We start from the raw sequence: 18,606 nt of genomic DNA, 5'->3' as shown, positions 1-18,606 counted from the left end.
CCCTGATCTAGTGAGCGTTGGACGTTTTCTTGCTTATTTGCTCTGGGGGTCCTATCCTGCAGAGATCGGTGTGTTCTCTTGACTGGAACCTCTTCATGGACCTTCTGTTTAAATGAGCTGAAGAGAACTGGCACAGTGTACTGTGGAGACTAATCTGCTGTCCCCGTTGGATTAACCCCACTTCTTAACATTTCCAGGCCCAGTTTGAAGGGATCATCAGATTTGTTTTCTACAATGGCTTGTAAAAATACACTTCACCAAGCTAGAACAGCTTATTTCTCATCATTAATAGAAGAGAACAAGAATAATCCTAGGTTTCTCTTTAGTACAGTTGCTAAACTCACACACAGTCATAGCTCTGTTGAGCCATCCATTCCCTTTGCTCTTAGCAGCCATGACTTTATGGGATTCTTCTTAAATAAAATTGATTATATTAAAAAGAAAATCTTTGACATACTCCCGAAGATGATTACTTCATCCTCAGCAAGTGAGACAACATTGGAAATAACTGCAGAATCTGATTTGTGTTTGGACTGTTTTGATCCTGTGAAGCTTCCTGAGTTATCAGAAATATTAGCTTCATCTAAACCTTCAACTTGTATGTTAGACCCAATCCCAACCAAATTATTTAAGGAAGTGTTCCCTCTGATTACCAGCCCCATTTTAGATATGATTAATCTATCTTTAGTAAATGGATATGTACCACAAGCTTTTAAGGTAGCTGTAATTAAACCTTTACTTAAGAAACCTTCGCTTGATCGAGATGTCTTGAAAAATTACAGACCTATATCCACTCTTCCAATCTTCTTATCTAAAATTCTTGAGAAAATTGTTGCTAATCAAATGTGTGAGCATTTATACAGCAATGACCTGTTTGAAGAGTTTCAGTCAGGCTTCAGAGCTCATCATAGCACTGAAACAGCTCTGCTGAAAGTCACTAATGATATTCTTATGGCCTCAGATAAAGGACTTGTTTCTGTACTTGTCCTGTTAGATCTCAGTGCTGCATTTGATACAGTCGATCACAAAATTATCTTAAAAAGGCTGGAATATGCTGTAGGGATCAGGGGAACAGCGCTAGGCTGGTTTAAATCTTATCTGTCTGACAGATTCCAGTTTGTTCATGTAAATGATAAATAATTTTAAAACTCCAGGGTTAATTGTGGAGTACCACAGGGCTCAGTACTTGGGCCAATTCTCTTTACTATATACAGGTCCTTCTCAAAATATTAGCATATTGTGATAAAGTTCATTATTTTCCATAATGTCATGATGAAAATTTAACATTCATATATTTTAGATTCATTGCACACTAACTGAAATATTTCAGGTCTTTATTGTCTTAATACGGATGATTTTGGCATACAGCTCATGAAAACCCAAAATTCCTATCTCACAAAATTAGCATATTATTAAAAGGGTCTCTAAACGAGCTATGAACCTAATCATCTGAATCAACGAGTTAACTCTAAACACCTGCAAAAGATTCCTGAGGCCTTTAAAACTCCCAGCCTGGTTCATCACTCAAAACCCCAATCATGGGTAAGACTGCCGACCTGACTGCTGTCTAGAAGGCCACTATTGACACCCTCAAGCAAGAGGGTAAGACACAGAAAGAAATTTCTGAACGAATAGGCTGTTCCCAGAGTGCTGTATCAAGGCACCTCAGTGGGAAGTCTGTGGGAAGGAAAAAGTGTGGCAGAAAACGCTGCACAACGAGAAGAGGTGACCGGACCCTGAGGAAGATTGTGGAGAAGGGCCGATTCCAGACCTTGGGGGACCTGCGGAAGCAGTGGACTGAGTCTGGAGTAGAAACATCCACAGCCACCGTGCACAGGCGTGTGCAGGAAATGGGCTACAGGTGCCGCATTCCCCAGGTCAAGCCACTTTTGAACCAGAAACAGCGGCAGAAGCGCCTGACCTGGGCTACAGAGAAGCAGCACTGGACTGTTGCTCAGTGGTCCAAAGTACTTTTTTCGGGTGAAAGCAAATTCTGCATGTCATTCAGAAATCAAGGTGCCAGAGTCTGGAGGAAGACTGGGGAGAAGGAAATGCCAAAATGCCAGAAGTCCAGTGTCAAGTACCCACAGTCAGTGATGCTCTGGGGTGCCGTATCAGCTGCTGGTGTTGGTCCACTGTGTTTTATCAAGGGCAGGGTCAATGCAGCTAGCTATCAGGAGATTTTGGAGCACTTCATGCTTCCATCTGCTGAAAAGCTTTATGGAGATGAAGATTTCATTTTTCAGCACGACCTGGCACCTGCTCACAGTGCCAAAACCACTGGTAAATGGTTTACTGACCATGGTATCACTGTGCTCAATTGGCCTGCCAACTCTCCTGACCTGAACCCCATAGAGAATCTGTGGGATATTGTGAAGAGAACATTGAGAGACTCAAGACCCAACACTCTGGATGAGCTAAAGGCCGCTATCGAAACATCCTGGGCCTCCATAAGACCTCAGCAGTGCCACAGGCTGATTGCCTCCATGCCACGCCGCATTGAAGCAGTCATTTCTGCCAAAGGATTCCCGACCAAGTATTGAGTGCATAACTACATGATTATTTGAAGGTTGACATTTTTTGTATTAAAAACACTTTTCTTTTATTGGTCGGATGAAATATCCTAATTTTGTGAGATAGGAATTTTGGGTTTTCATGAGCTGTATGCCAAAATCATCCGTATTAAGATAATAAAAGACCTGAAATATTTCAGTTAGTGTGCAATGAATCTAAAATATACGAATGTTAAATTTTCATCATGACATTATGGAAAATAATGAACTTTATCACAATATGCTAATATTTTGAGAAGGACCTGTAGATGCTTCCAATAGGTCAAATTATTAGGCAGCATGGGATAAATTTTCACTGTTACGCTGATGATACTCAGCTTTACTTATCCATAAATCCTGATGAGCCCAACCAGTTAGATAGACTACAAGCATGTCTTGAAGATATAAAAACTTGGATGACATTACATTTTTTGCTTCTAAATTCAGACAAAACAGAAGTTGTCGTCTTTGGACCGGAGTCTTTAAAAAAGAAACTGCTTAGTCAATCACTTAACCTAGATGGCATTAAATTGACCTCTGATAATAAAGTAAAAAACCTTGGTGTTAAATCCCATATTAAACAGGTTTCTAGGGTTTCCTTCTTTCATCTCCGTAACATTGCCAAAATTAGAAATATCCTATCTAGGAGTGACGCTGAAAAACTAGTCCATTCATTTGTTACTTCAAGGCTGGACTATTGTAATTTGTTACTATCAGGATGTCCACAAAATGCAGTTAAAAGCCTTCAGCTGACTCAAAATGCTGCAGCTACCTGTATGACCCCTTCTCTTTTCCAATGGTTATAATCAGTCTGACAGAGGGAGGTATCCCAATCCTTGTGGTTTTTAGTATAACAATGACCATCAGTGGGACCCTTTGTGGGGTTCCTTGAGACGACTTTGTTGTAAATAAGCGCCGTTTAACTAAATAATCTGAACTGAAACTATCTGTGTAGTTATGCTGCTATAGGCTTAGGCTGCTGGAGGACATAACGACCACTTTCACCCTCTTCGCTACATTCTCACACTACTCTCCAATTTTGCATTGTTTGCTGTTATTTCAGCTTTTAACCTTGTTCTCTCTTTTCTCTTCCTAGAAGCTACACCTGGCCTGGCTCTGTGTCTGCCTGTGACACCTTTCTGGAGAGGGGAATTGTCCGAGCTTCTGCTGGCAACAACTTAATGCTCACCCTCTACCGATGATCCACATAGCCCTGTCTTTCAGTGTTTAACCCTTTCTCTCTCCTAGACATGGCGATTGACTGAGCTTAACTGTAACAAACTCTATGTGCTCTCTTTCAGACTCTAACCTTGAAAACTGACTCAGAGTTTATCTGTTCTTTCTTTCTAGGTGAAACGACTAAAGGAGCTACATCCATTAACATTTACTTTTCCTTCCCATAGAAAGTACTTCTGGATCAGTGCTTCTGTGTTCTTTTTGTGTCTCTGCTCTGTTCTCTCAAACCCCCAGTCGGTCGTGGCAGATGGCCGCTCACACTGAGCCTGGTTCTGGTTCTGCTGGAGGTTTCTTCCTGTTAAAAGGGAGTTTTTCCTCTCCACGGTTGCTACATGCATGCTCAGTATGAGGGATTGCTGCAAAGTCAACGCCAGTGACTGTCCACTGTCTCTACATGCTCATCCGGGAGGAGGGAATGCTGCAAGTAACTGACTGGATGCAATCTGCTGGGTTTCCTTAGATAGAAAAACTTTTTATCCAATTTGAATAAAAAGCTAACTCCGACTGCACTGTTCAATTGTTAGGATTAATTGGAATGTATGTACCTGACTGTTGTGAAGTGCCTTGAGACAACATGTGTTGTGAATTGGCGCTATATAAATAAAACTGAATTTAATTGAATTTAATTAAAAGTTTTCATACCTCTTAAACGTTTCTACTTTTTAAATGTTTTACCCAAAAATGTATTTTAGAAGTGTGGTGTATATTTATATTAAGCACCCTTAAAATAATGCAGACCCACAATTTGTTGCAGTTACAGCTGAGCGGTGTCTCTACCAGTTTTACACAACTAATAACCAATAACTTTTTGTACAATGTTTTTTGTGGCAAAGTAGCTCAATAGATCTCAGATTGGATGGAGATGAATCTGTGTACAGCAGTTTGCAAGTCTTGTCACAGATTCTCGATTGGATTTTTTTTCTGGCCTTGGACTAGACCATTCTAACTCAAGAATATGATTTGATCTAAACCATTCCTTTGGGGCTCTGGCTGTATGTTTTCGGTCATCATCCTGCTAAAAGGTGAACTTCCACTGCAATCTCAAGTCGTTGTAGACTAACAGTTTTTTTGCTACAGGATTGCCCAGGATTTAGCTCCATCCATCTGCCCATCAACTCTGAACATCTTCCCTGTCAATACTGAATATCAGCTTCCCCCCAGCATGATGCTACCACCACCAAGTTTCAATGTGGGGATATTGTGCTCAAAGTGATGTGCAGTGTTCGTTTTTCTTCACACATAGTATCTAGGGCAAAAAGTATAATTTTGATCTCTTCTGTCCCCTAGTGGCTTGTGGCAAATTGGACTTAATATGGCTTTGCTTAAAAAATAGCTTTCTTTTTGCCATTCTTCCAGATTTGTGGAGTCCAACATTAACAGTTGTCAATCCCAGTTATCCCCCTGTTGCCAAATACTTGGTCAGGTGGAGGGACTGGTCCAAGGTTATTTTCAGTACAATTGGCAGGCTTCCTTACATAGATGGTGGCTGGCATTATACATTACATTTGCCTGTGTTGTATTACATTTAGCATCTAATTGGACTGTGACAATAAATCTAATCTGTTTAAATTGTTAGATTGTATTAGTATAAATGTGATTTATTCTAATTCTGTAACTGGAATTGAATTGGACCTGTTTTTAGTGCAAAAATCATTTGACATGATATTTGTTGTAAATTAGTGCTACATCAATAAACCCAACTGAATTGTCCTGTTGACAGATTCTCTCATCTGAGCTGTGGATCTCTGCATCTCCCCCAGAGTTACCTCCTTGCTTGTGGACTCTATGTAGTAGGAATACATGATATATCTGCATTAACGTCATATTGGTATTGGCCAATGTTAGCCATTTTTTAACATATTGGTATCAGTTCGATATGTAAAAGTAGGCCAATACTAACAACAGCTGTTTATTTCCATCTTGGTGACGTTTGTGTATATGTATTTTGGGAGGGGGTGGCCATGTGGTTTTATTTTTTTGGGCGTGTGACAGTAAGAGTGATGCAGTGCTGGATTGTGGGGTGTTTATCCAAAGCAGAGAAGCAATGTCAGCAGTGTGGTTGTTTTTTCACTGTGTCGGAAGGGTCGGGAAATGTACACGAAATATATAATACTGGTTAATATTGGTTATCTACCATAACTGCAACATTAATATTGGATATCAATATCGACCCAAGTTTTCTTTTGTTTATGTGACTCTTGAAGGCAAATCATCGCACTGGAGTTTATTTAAACATATCAGTATAAAGGGGTCTCAATGAAAATGTATGCCTCAATTTTCAGATTTTCATTTAGTTTTTCCTTCCAAGTTACTTTTGTGCGCTACTGTGCTGGTTTAATCACATGAAATCACAATAAAATACACTGAAGGTTGTGACTGAAACATCATAAAATGTCAAAAATCTTCATGGAATGTGAATATCTGTTTAAGGCACTGTAGTATTGCTTTCTCCAGTCTTATGTAATGAGTGATCTGTCATTCATAAATGTTGCTTGTTTGGTACTTTATGTTTATGATAATCCACCATCTTTTTTAATCTGTTTCTGACAGTTTATGACATCTCTCTTTTCTTCTCACTTTGCTCCAGAGACTTCAGTTCTCTCTCCAGGGAAAATGTTTTTCAAAATAACAAGCTGGTGAGTCATTTGCATCCCTGTCGGCAGATAAGACGGAAAGAATTTCTCAGGCACCATTGTGTTTAATGTACCCTGTGTTGGTGAAAACTAATTTATCCTCTTGGATCTGTAGGCTTTTGAGGTTGCTGAAGCAAAGTTGGGAATCCCTCCTCTGCTGGACCCAAAGGATATGGTTTCTACCAGCGTGCCTGACTTTCTGAGTGTCATCACCTACATTTCTCAATACTACAACTTCTTCAGTGGAAAGTCTCATGGTCAGTTGAGAGTAACCTGTTTTATTTCAGTTAATTATTTATTTATTGTCTTTACTTACACGTGTTGTTCTTTGATTGTTGCAGTAAAACGATAAGCAGACGGTTACTCTGATGCTCAAAAGCACTTTTTGAGGTGTATTTGTTGAAAAACAACCATGTTTAAGAGTTTGTGGACTTCCTTTGACCTGAGAATTGGTAAAGGGAAGCTGTGACAATTCTGGTCTATCATTTATGTATTGAGGTTAGTAGCTAAATATCACATTTCTCAGACTGCAATAGGAATACAAACCTTTGTTCCAGTATCTGGTCTGACCTCTTTGTACTGGAGTATCTTCAACGGTTTCGGTTCGGGGCTTTCTCACATGATCTGCTCACTTGTGTTGGACTGGGGTCGTGACTTTTTGTTATTAACAAACAATAACCATATTCCCTTCCCTTCCTATTAGAAAACCATTGAATTATTAATGACTGCAGACACTTCTTAATCTAAAAGTCTGTACCCTAAAAATATATCTTTATATAATTCCTCAAAAATTGTCGAGCATCCTGTTTTCTCTCGTATGATCTTTTCTCTGCATCGTATCTCACAGGGTTTCTATAGGATTTAGGTCAGGATTTGGGTACTGAAGAAGGTATGTCTGGTGAACCCTTTCTGTTCTAACTTGGCCATTTTGTGTTGCATCACCATCCTGCTGAAAGATCAATTTTTTGTTTTTTTTCTTAGGCCAAAAATGTATATTTTAAAACTTCTGGAGTATTTCAGAGTTAACGATGTATATAGCTCCCGGGCCCACAGCCTTACAGATTCTCCACTGTACTTTGCAGTGGACACCTGCAGAGTTTGTTATTGAAAAGCTCAGTCTTGGTCTCATCTGACAAAAGGACTCAGTTGGCATATAGATAGCGGTTGTCATGGAGACTTAGTAACCCCAAAATGCTATCAATGCCGCAGTTCTCGAACAATGAGCTTTAGAGATCTGTTATCTCCATTAACATCCGGCTCACTGTGTTTGGTGGCAAAATAAATAAGGGTCAGAGTCCAGCCTTGTAGGCAGTGGCTAGAAGGAATGGGCTTCTGTGTCACATCATATTTGTTCCTGAGGGAAAGAAAGTCGTAGATTACTAAGTAGAAGTTCCTAGAAACTCTCATCAAGTTAAAAGTGAAGGTTATAAAAAATAATGGTTAATAAATAAAATGCTTATATTACATATATTTCTAATATATAATGTATATTTATATATATAAATTGATAGTTAGGAGTACTACTGTTGAGATCACTGCCATAAGTGTTGTTTTTTTTTTACTATTATTTCTTAATATAGAAGCTTTTCCCCCACTGATTTCTAGAATTTGTAAAAGTGATCTTGATAAATAGTTTACCAGGTTTTTACCAGTCTTCATTAATACTTAGGCTGCCTTTTTCACCCATTTTCAGTCCTGTTCATGTACCCGACCATGACAACATGATACTCAGTATGTGCTTGAAAAACTAATGGAGGTAAAGTAGACAATTTTAGGACAAAGGAGATTTGTCAGGCCTAGAACAACAATCAGCTGCACATTAACAATGTTTGTAAGTCATGTCTAAGAAATAGGGAAGAAAATCAAGCAGAGAGCTGACACAGGACCCCTGCTGTATGCTATGATTTCAACCAACTGCAGTGTTAGCAAAGCTGTTAGCATATGAATCGTAAGATTTTGAAAACCTGTTTTGAAAAGTGTTGTTTTTGAGGCAACAGTCTACAAAGTGACCCTGAAGTAACTTTAAATGGCTCCTTCTCTGTTTGTTTAATTTACTGTAATATATTTACTCTGCAATTCATGTGACTGAGATCTTCAGACATGCCTCAGGTTTCATTTCCCAAACTGTTCTCTGTTGACAGGTCCCTCCAGATCACAGCCATCACATGTTTTAAGCATCACAAAGGTTTCTAAAACGCTGAAAAGCCAAAAGGTAGTGTCTTCTAGCTTCTGCTCTCTCTCACCTTGCAGCATCAGCCGGAACATTCTCCGTCTGAGTGGTTGGTTTCTTTTCTGCTTTCAGAGCCTGACTGAACAGGAAACCAGAGAAGCAGGTTATGTTAACACAAGGACCAGGGTAGAGTGTGATTTATGTTTTAAGCCGATACATCTCATACAGAGACATCTGATTGGTGGGAAGGTTTACCATCGCAGCTGTTTCAGGTGAGAGACACTTATCTTTACTGCCTTCATTTAGTTGAAATTGACTCAACGTTTCTAATGTGTCTCAAGTGACCCCTGGTGACATTTGTAATACATGCCTGCCTGTGTTTCCAGAGTGCCTTGCAAAAATATTCATATCTCTTGAACATTGCGTTTTTGTTATGTTACAACAACAAACTGTAATACTCTTCTCTGGGATTTTAATGAAACATAGACAGGTAACAAGTTAGGCAAAATTGTGAAGTGGAAGAAAAATGATTAATGCTTTTTTGCATTTTTGTTTTACAAAAATGATCTAGAGACTAAACTTTTTCCTCATTATTTATTTCAAAATATCTCAAGATAAGTCAGATTAGATAGAGACCAAATGTCACCTTTAATTTATATTTCTGGACATTGATTAAGCCTTTTAATGCATGGAAATGCTTTCATCTAAACTATTCCATTGTAGCTCTGGCTGTATGTTTGGGGTCATTGTCCTGCTGGAGGCTGAACCTTGTTCCCAGTCTTAAGTCAGGTTTTCTTCCAGAACTACCCTTTATTTAGCTCCTTCTATTTACCAGCTTCCTTGTCCCCGCTGAAGAAAAGCACTAAAACAGCATCATACTGCCATCGCCATATTTAACAGAGGAGCTGGTGCATTCAGGGCGATGTGCAAGTCAATTTTTTACAGCACATAGGCCTTTTGAGTGTAGGGCAAACGATTTAATATTGGTCTCATCTGACCAGAGCATGATCTTCTACATGCTGCCCCAACCAAATTATGACATTAACTGCAAACAGAACTCTTAATTTTTTCAGCAATGGCTTTCTTATTGCTTCTTCTATCCTCCATAAACGTCAATGAATAGATGGAATATGTTTTGATGGAAAATGCTTTGTATAGTATACAACTAATAGTCAATTTACCAATAAGGTGACTTCTGAAGGCAGATGGTTGCATATTTGGGCGTATCAGAGTAAAGGTAAAGGGGGCTAAATACATACAAACATCAGGCTCTCCAGATTATTTGTAAAAATCATGTGCTCTTTTCCTTCCACTTTGCATTGGTCTATTTCATAAAATCCCAATAATATACATGGAGGTTTGTTGATGTAATGTAAAAAATTAAAAAGTTCAAGTCACATGCATCTTTTGCAAGGCACCACATTAGAAATTAATAGAGTGCCTTTCAAGCAATGCACGTTATTCAGTATTTGCAGCACATTTGAACTGTAAAGTTTGTGAGACCTTTAATATTATAACATGTTTTATTTGATCACTTATCTTTCAGGTGCAAAGTGTGCAGCTGTGTTCTTTTACCGGGGTCCTATTCTCAGGGAAGTGATACGAAGTCCTTCACCTGCACTCATCATGTAACAGACAAAAAAGCTGCTGGTTTTGACAGCAACCAACAATTTAGATCTGCTGATAATCAGCCTAAAGGTTCTTTCCAGACAGGTCTTTACTCTCTGAGTGGATTGGCTATCTGCAGCGTGCCTCGTTATGCTCAGAGAGCAGAGTCACGGGGCAGACTGGCTGAACTCACTGTGGTAGACGGTAAGGGACAAAAGACGGCATCAAAGACCTCTGAGCTCTCCTTAAGCTCAACACAAGCAACGGAGGGAAATGCATATCCTGTCCCAGCTCCCAGGAGAAGCGTGGACTCCTCTGTGGTTCCTGTTCCTGTTCCTGGACCCAGGTCCAGAACTGCTCAAACAATAAACAGCTCCCCTGCTGTAGGTAAACAACACTGTTTTACTTTAGCTGCTTAACGTTCTCTGAATGACGTTGTGTCTGTTCATTTTCCATCTTTATCTGATACATGGCAGTACAAAGCATCAAAATAAGATATTTTTGGTTTCCCCCTTTTTTCTGTGGACTGATTTCAGAAACCCAAAGGGAATCTAAACCACATCCTTCTTGCATGTAAGTGTACTAAGACTTTATTTTGGTCTCACTGAAACAATAATATAAGGCACATTTTTGATAAACTGATTTAAAACTGATGGCAGAAAGAACAATTCAAAAGTTGCTGGTTTTATATATTGTATGCTTTAGTTAGGGTTTTCTTTTAGATTAAATGCTGAAAACCCCTGGTAACTAATTATTGTCTTACATTTCTATCTGATTAAAAGTCAGGCCTAAAAGATATGTTTTTAGTTTGCTTGTAAAAACGTCAGCACTCTCTGCTGCCCCCAATGCTACACGTACACTAGCCCCCCACCCCACCACTACAGATTTCTTCTGTTATTGCTTTTTTGTTAAACTTAAATATTTTAGATCATCAAACTAATTGTTTTAACATTGATTGACCATATTTGTTTGGTTTTTTTACACTAGTTTAACTCAGGCCTGATTATTGCTTGACCTGTACAATAAACAACAAAAAAACACCTTAAACAGAACCTGTCTTACAACATGAAGTAGGCTAAAATACCTTAAATACAATGTGAAAATTTAACCTGTTCTTTTCCTTATTCAGTGTATTATAAACCTAAAACCATTCTGCTCAGTAGAAGCAGTTTCACATTCAGAATTTTGACAGCATGCACATTTAGAGATTACTGACCTATTTTACTAAAAAGGAAATCCTTCATGATAAAAAGGGTTTTTACTTCATGGTCCCTTGTTTTGTCTCATCCAAGAGTCCAATGGAGATTCAGATGGCTCCTATATAAAAAGCCTAAGTGAGACTTAGTGAAATTATAATTTTAAGTATGAGTGCCTGTTTCAAACAGGAAATGCTAAAATAGTGTGAGAGCAAACCTGTGACATCACCTGTTTTTGCTCTCCATGTGTTAATGCTTGTATGCAGCGCAAACCCTAAAGTGACAACCAACCATCCTTGGATGACCATCGTGCATCCTGGACCATGGACTCAGCTGCCTCCTGTTCCACCTCCAGTACCTCTACCTCGGTCCAAATCCGTCTCTAATACACAGATTCAATGGAACAGACCCAGAACGTATCATCCTAATCCATTTGACGAAGAGGAGGAGGTTGATGAGGCTCAGGAGAAAGCTCCTAAACATGCGTCAGCCAATCAGACTGAACCTTCTGCGGCTGCTGTTCATCCAGAGAATAGTGATATCGCTAATGTTGAGGTTGGTTCACATGATGGAGAAAAACCTGCCAGCAAGTCTGAGCCGAATACGGATGAAAGACCGAATGAACAGTGTCCGGGGAGACGTTTCAAAGAGGAATACGAAGGTGTAGAAACTCACCCTGCTAAGGGGGTGACTGCTGACAGTGGGTCAAATGGAAGCAGCGAAGAACCTGCAGACAGTGGTCAGACTGGCTCATCAGATGTGACAGAATCAGCATCAGAACTGCTGTTATCTTCAGCACAGAGCCCCATTTTACCCAGAAGTCTGTCTGTGCCAGCAATACTATCTCAGTGCTCTGAAACCAACTCTATGCCTTCAGGGTTACATGAGGACAATTTCTCCGTCTTGTCGTGTGAAAGTAAGGTAAGAGATGCAACTACTAGAGAAAAAATCCAATATATATTTATACTTTATTTTTTTGGGGTTCTAGAAGGCTTTATGTTCAGCATCTATTCTGAGTCTTCCGCTTCGTCCTTGCCCGGGTTGCAGGGTCAGCAGACTCAGTAGAGATACCCAGATGTCCCTCTCCCCAGACACCTCCTCCAGCTCCTCCGGGGGGAGCCCAATGCGTTCCCAGGCCAGCCGAGAGACATAGTCCCTCTGGCGTGCCCTGGGCCGTTCCCTAGGCCTCCTCTTGGTGGGACATTGCTGGAACACCTCTGAGGAAGGAGCCCAGGAGGCATCCGGTATAGATGCCCGAGCCACCTCAACTGGCTCCTGTCGATGTGAAGGAGCATGGCTCTACTCCAAGCTCCTCCCGGATGGCTGAGCTCCTCACCCTATCTCTCTCCCGGCCACCCTACGGAGGAAGCTCATTTCAGCCGCTTGCATCCGGGATCTTGTTCTTTCGGTCATGACCCAAAGTTCATGGCCATAGACCGACCGGTACATCGAGAGCTTCGCTTTTCGGCTCATCTCTCTCTTCACCACAACAGACCGGCACAGCGTCCCCATTACTGCGGCAACAGCACCGATCCGTCTGTCGATCTCCCGCTCCATTCTCACCTCGCTCATGAACAAGAACCCAAGATCCCCTGAAGAGGGCAAGCCACCCTTTTCCGGTCAAGAACAATGGCCTCGGACTTGGAGGAGCTGATCTTCATCCCAGCCGCTTCACACTCTGCTGCGAACCGCCCCAGCGCATGCTGTAGGTCTTGGCTAGAGGGTCCAGCAGGACCACGTCATCACGTCAAATACGTCAAAGCAGCAAAAAGAAAAGACTAAATCTACTGGTCCCCAAACCAGACCCCCTCCAGCCCTTGGCTGCGCCGAGAAATCCTGTCCATAAAGGTTATGAACAGGACCGGTGACAAAGGGCAGCCCTGCCGGAGTCCAACATGCACCGGGAACAGGTCCGACTTAGTACCGGCAATGCGGACCAAATTCCTGCTTGCTTGTACAGAGACCGGATGGCCCCTAATGAAGGACTCCCGACTCTGTACTCCTGGAGTACCCCCCACAGGGCACCGCAAGGGACACAGTCAAATGCCTTCTCCAGGTCCACAAAACACATGTGGACCGGTTGGGCAAACTCGCATAAACCCTCGAGTACCCTGTAGAGGATGTAGAGCTGGTCTAGTGTTCCACACTGCTCCTCCTGAAGCCAAGGTACAGCTATCAACCCAGACTCTCTTTTCCAATACCCTTCCTTAGGCCTTACCAGGGAGGCTGAGGAGTGTGAACTCCTGTAGTTGGAACACACCCTTCGGTCACCCTTCTTATGAAGGGGGACCTCCACCCCTGTCTGCCAGTCCAGAGGCACTGTCCCCGACCGCCACGTAATGTTGAAGAAGTGTGTCAACCATGACAACCCCACAACATCCAGAGACTTGAATTACTCAGGGCGGATCTCATCCACCCCCCAAGCCCTGCCACCATGAAGCTTTTTAACCACCTTTGTGACTTCAGCCTGGGTGACGAAAGAGTCCAACCCCAAGTCCCCAGCCTCTGCTTCCACCAGGGTATGCTTGACGGCAGGATTGAGGAGATCCTCGAAGTACTCCTTTCACCGCCCGATAATGTCCCCAGTCGAGGTCAGCAGCTCCCCAACCCCACTCTAAACAGTGTTGGCGAAGCACTGCTTCCCCCTCCTGAGGCGCCGGACGGTTTGCCAGAATCGCTTCAGGGCCAACCGGTAGTCCTTCTCCATGGTCTCACCATTTTTGCCTCTGCCACAGCCCTGGCCGCAGCACGCTTGGCCTCATGGTACCCGTCAGCCGCCTCAGGAGTCCCACAAGCCAACCACAGCCGATAGGACTCTTTCTTTAGTTTGACAGCATCCCTTACTGCAGGTGTCCACCACCGGGTTCGGAGATTGCCGCCACGACAGGTACCGCAGACCTTACGGCCGTATCGATGCCTTCGCAGCATGATGCTGTCACCTCTGTACTTCACAGTTGGGATAATGTTCTCACGTTTGCAAGCTTCCTCCTTTTTCCACCAAATGTAACGTTGGCCTTCAAGCGTTTTAGTTCCTTTAGACCACAGGAAATGTCTCTAAAAATTAAGTTATTTGTCCCCAAGTACATTTCTAAAGGGTACATTTGCTTTTTATGATGCTTTTGGTGTTAAGGCTTCTTCCGCTCGGAGTGGCCTTCCAGTCAGTATGGGACTCCTTTCACTGTGAATAAAGGCTCTTTCTTACCAGTATTGCCTTAAAATATGTCTATGGGTATGCTTTCAGTTTACTCAAATGTTGTGAATTAATCAAAAGCTTATAAAGCCTTGACATCATTATGTAGGCTTTCCAAATGATTTAAAGGCATAGTAGCCTTATTATATGTGAACCTCTGACTTTCAAGAAAGTAACTTAAAAAATCTCTGAAAGATTATCTCTATGTTTACTCTGCATTTGACAAATAGAACTAATAAACATGGAAGGTTTAGTCAAATTTAATGTCAGACAGTGAAAACAACAGCCTACATGTCCTTTTTATACAGTGTATATGAATTGTAAATGTGTTTTGGCTGCAGTTAGTTATTGTCCCAAATCATTTATAAAAAAGTGTAGGCCCCAAAGATCAACCACCACAGATGATGGCGGGTGTTAGGATGTGTGCAAAATTTAATTTCCATGTAATAAAATGTTATATAAAATTTTATCTTCTAATTTCCACAATGTCCATACAATACTTACTAGACTATTTCAAGAGTCCATATTTAATTGCATTAAGATGATGCCAAAATGGCGACCTGTCCAGGGTGTACCCTGCCTCTCGCCTGTAGACTGTTGGAGATCGGCACCAGCTCCCCCGTAACCCTGTACGGACGAAGCGGGTATAGAAAATGGATGGATGGATAGAAGAGGATGCCAAAATGATCTATTTTTTCTATTTTTAGTTTTTCTGTAAAACAAATTCATTGGCTCAACAACCCGAACTTTCCAGGTCAAAGACACTTCAGAACCTGTCGTCCACTCGCGGGCCTGCTCCTGGACATGGTTTCCCTCTCATCAGGAGGCAGGTACGGTGGCTGAATTTAAATAAACCTCTGATGCTTTTAGTTACAGTATGGGTTCTTTGCATTCATAATATGTTTGAGGTGTTTTGAAAAAAAATTGAGTTTTTCCATTGCTGAAATGTTCTCTTATATCTATCTTTGTGCACGACAGGTGAGGACAGACCACGGCGTTTCCACGGAGGACTTGGAGATGCAGATGAGAAACTTGGATGGACAACTGGGAGCCCTGGAACAACGAGGAGCCGAACTGGAGAGGAGTATTCGAGACTGCAAGATGGGTACATCTCATGCTCCTTCCCAGAGAATTTATGGATAGACTGATTTTCCTAGCTTTTTTGCACTGATTTATAATTTCTGGCAAATGCATTTGTTTCTATTTTAGGTAAAGAAGAACAGATGCTGACAGAGTGGCTCGGTCTTATCCATGAGCAACATACTCTGCTGTGCAAAAGTAAAGAACTGGTCTATTGGTAAGTAGACTAGACTAAGGTTCTCCTCTGGTATAGAGCACAATGAACTTCTCCATTATGTCACATAAAAACACAAACCTTGTTAAATCATCTTGAGATCTTCTGTGATAGACTAACTCAAAGTCCAGAACTGAAATGCAAGAAAATTATTATGTGGTTTTTACATTTTTCACCCAAAAAACAACTAAAATATGACAACCCCTGTTCACCTGTGTTCGGTGTATTCTCTGTATAAAGCCAGTTGTTCTGTAAAATTCTCAGAGATCTGTTAAAGAACTTTAGTGAACAAACAGCATCATAACGGCTGAGGAACACAGCAGACAGATCAGGGAGAAAGTTAAGGAGAAGGAAAAAACAGGGTGGGTGGAGTATAAAACAATACTCCAAGCTTTGGACATCGCACAGAGCTAACCTTTCAGTCCACCTAAACTGACAGGCCAGGGAAGGTGGTGGCAGCATGATGCTGTGTGGATGCTTTTCTTCAGCAGGGATAGGGAAGATGGTTAGAGTTGATGGAAGACAGATGGAGCTCAATAAAGGACAACCATGGAGGAAACTGCTGTTCACTGATGCTCTCCATCCAGTCTGACTAAGCTGGAAGTAAACTGTGCACAAAAACTAAGAAATTTTGTGTTTGTTTGAATTTTTTGTTACTCTCCTTCTTTGCTATAAATCTTATACTGTTTGAAAGCCTATTTTTCCCATTAAATGGCATTACATTTGAAGAGAAATTCATTTGTGGGCTAAACAGCAGAGCAAACCCTCTCTGCCATTGCCAGACAGCTTTTAGTGGAGGAACTGTGATGGGTGGGGTGGCTTCTCCCTCACTGGAAAACAAGCTTGTAATAACTGGAGGCAATCCCCGTACAGAAGAGATATGAAGATGAGATTCTGCAAGACACTGTATGCTGTATATGACACTATTATTCAACAGGCAAAATATGGTGATTTAATTCCCTGTTTTGTTTTCCAGCACGAAACAGCTAATATTAGAGGACAGACAAGCAGATGTTGAGTATGAGGTCAGATGTCTTCTCAATAAACCCGGTAGGCTTCTCTGTTTTTCTGGTCAGTATTATGCATCCTAATAGTGTAAACACGATTGATTCATGGGTCTCTGTTAAATTTCTATGGATTTTGTTTTTATTAATCAGAGAAAGACTGGAGTCAGGAGGACCAAGGCCGAGAAGAGCAGCTGATGGCCGAGCTGGTCACCATCATTGAACAGAGGAACCAGATCATCAGCAGCTTGGATCAGGACAGGTATACAGGGGAAAAACAAATAATGTTGTTAACATTCACCAGGTGAAAGTGTAAAACGATGTCTTTTTTTTTTTTGTCTTTAGAGAAAGAGATGAAGATGTTGAAAGCACAAGGAACAAGGGTGAGATATCAGTAAAAATGCTTTTTACATACAAAGTTACTTTACAAAGGTGTCCTGTGCACTACGTTTATGAGGGACCTCATTATTAACTGATAGGTCTCCTGGATTCTTCACAGGCTTTCAGAAGGAGGTGCTGAAAGAGCTGAAGAAGTCTAAAGGAAAGCTTAAGGCATCAAAAGTCTTTAAAATGCTGAACCACAAAACAGAGAGCAGCAAGGAGCCAGTGGAGAAAAAGAACTGAGAAAGTTGTCTTACAACAATAACAACCCATATTCTAGGTCACTCAACAAGACAATGCTAAATATACGGATTTAAACTTTTATTTGTAAAATACTTATTTTGTTCTTAGCCATTAATTGCACATTGTTTTCTAATTGCCGAGTGTCTGTATTAAATCCAGAAGAATCCAAAGGATCCAAACAGAATATCTGTCCCACCATTTAGGCCCATTGATAAAACTGATGGTGTTATTCCATGTATCGTTCTTGAATCTTCAAACATGAGCAGTTATATTTGGATTCACTAATGATTCAGCTTTGTTTGGCATAGACTGGCTTCATAATAACTGTTTATCTGCTGCTTCACATTTCATATTATGCTTTTTTATCCTAGTTTAACATTATGATCGAATGTTTTCCTATCTGTATTACTTGATAGATCTACAATGATAAATATGCATAATTTTTACAGTATTGGTGTTTCATAGTGTGTTGAAACATGTAACCGAGGTTTGGGGAGAGGCGACAAATCTGTTTTAAAGGACACTGAGTATCATTTCATCCACCTCAACAAAAAACCCCACTTCCATCAGAAGAGAAGTAACTCCAGATCATGAGGCTGTCACCACTGTGTTTTACTGTAGGTATAGTGTTCCAATGGTGATGTTCAGCTGTCCCCATTTAGCGCAAACATAAGGTGACATATGGGAGGAACAACTCTTCAGTTTAACCGGACGCAGGGGGAAACTCTGGATCTTATTGGGGGCTCAAGAGAACAAAGAGACCAAAACTGATGCAGATGGCAATGATATCTTCACAGAGCAAGAAGAATCAAAAAGTCAGAAACAATAATGGTATACACTGACCCTGGTCTCTGGTTCAGTAGTGACTTAACAACAGAAATGTGACAGTTATAGCCTATGTTATGGATAGGTCAGTGTCTGGTGGCCCTTGAAAAAGTGACTCCAGCTACAGTCCTAGTGAATCTCCCCCAAACTCTTGAATAAACTTTGCTTAACAAACCTTTCAAGGCTGCTGTGGACCCTGATGCTTGTGCACCTTTTTCTACCACATGTTTTCCCTCCACTAAACTTTCCATTAAAATGTTTAGATAAAACCATC

General features: G+C 41.1%; 1 protein-coding gene across 3 annotated transcripts in view; it reads left to right on the top strand.

The window, feature by feature from the left end:
- Nucleotides 1-18,606, top strand: part of LOC124864684 (MICAL-like protein 1) — a 22,141-nt gene extending 3,535 nt beyond the window's left edge. For all 3 annotated transcript variants that reach the window (XM_047359558.1, XM_047359557.1, XM_047359556.1), the window contains 14 exons: nt 6,376-6,424; nt 6,537-6,678; nt 8,563-8,633; nt 8,724-8,863; nt 10,138-10,586; nt 10,736-10,772; nt 11,662-12,316; nt 15,293-15,415; nt 15,564-15,690; nt 15,795-15,882; nt 16,856-16,929; nt 17,037-17,145; nt 17,229-17,266; nt 17,383-18,606. In XM_047359558.1, coding sequence (XP_047215514.1) covers nt 6,376-6,424; nt 6,537-6,678; nt 8,563-8,633; nt 8,724-8,863; nt 10,138-10,586; nt 10,736-10,772; nt 11,662-12,316; nt 15,293-15,415; nt 15,564-15,690; nt 15,795-15,882; nt 16,856-16,929; nt 17,037-17,145; nt 17,229-17,266; nt 17,383-17,507 — 2,227 coding nt within the window. In that variant the 3' untranslated portion in view covers nt 17,508-18,606. The remainder of the gene's footprint in view (nt 1-6,375; nt 6,425-6,536; nt 6,679-8,562; nt 8,634-8,723; nt 8,864-10,137; nt 10,587-10,735; nt 10,773-11,661; nt 12,317-15,292; nt 15,416-15,563; nt 15,691-15,794; nt 15,883-16,855; nt 16,930-17,036; nt 17,146-17,228; nt 17,267-17,382) is intronic.

The sequence above is a fragment of the Girardinichthys multiradiatus genome, chromosome Y (assembly GCF_021462225.1).
Source record: "Girardinichthys multiradiatus isolate DD_20200921_A chromosome Y, DD_fGirMul_XY1, whole genome shotgun sequence".
Taxonomy (NCBI): domain Eukaryota; kingdom Metazoa; phylum Chordata; class Actinopteri; order Cyprinodontiformes; family Goodeidae; genus Girardinichthys; species Girardinichthys multiradiatus.
The sequence above is the reverse complement of the archived record's forward strand: the minus strand, read 5'-3'. Positions and strand labels throughout refer to the sequence as shown.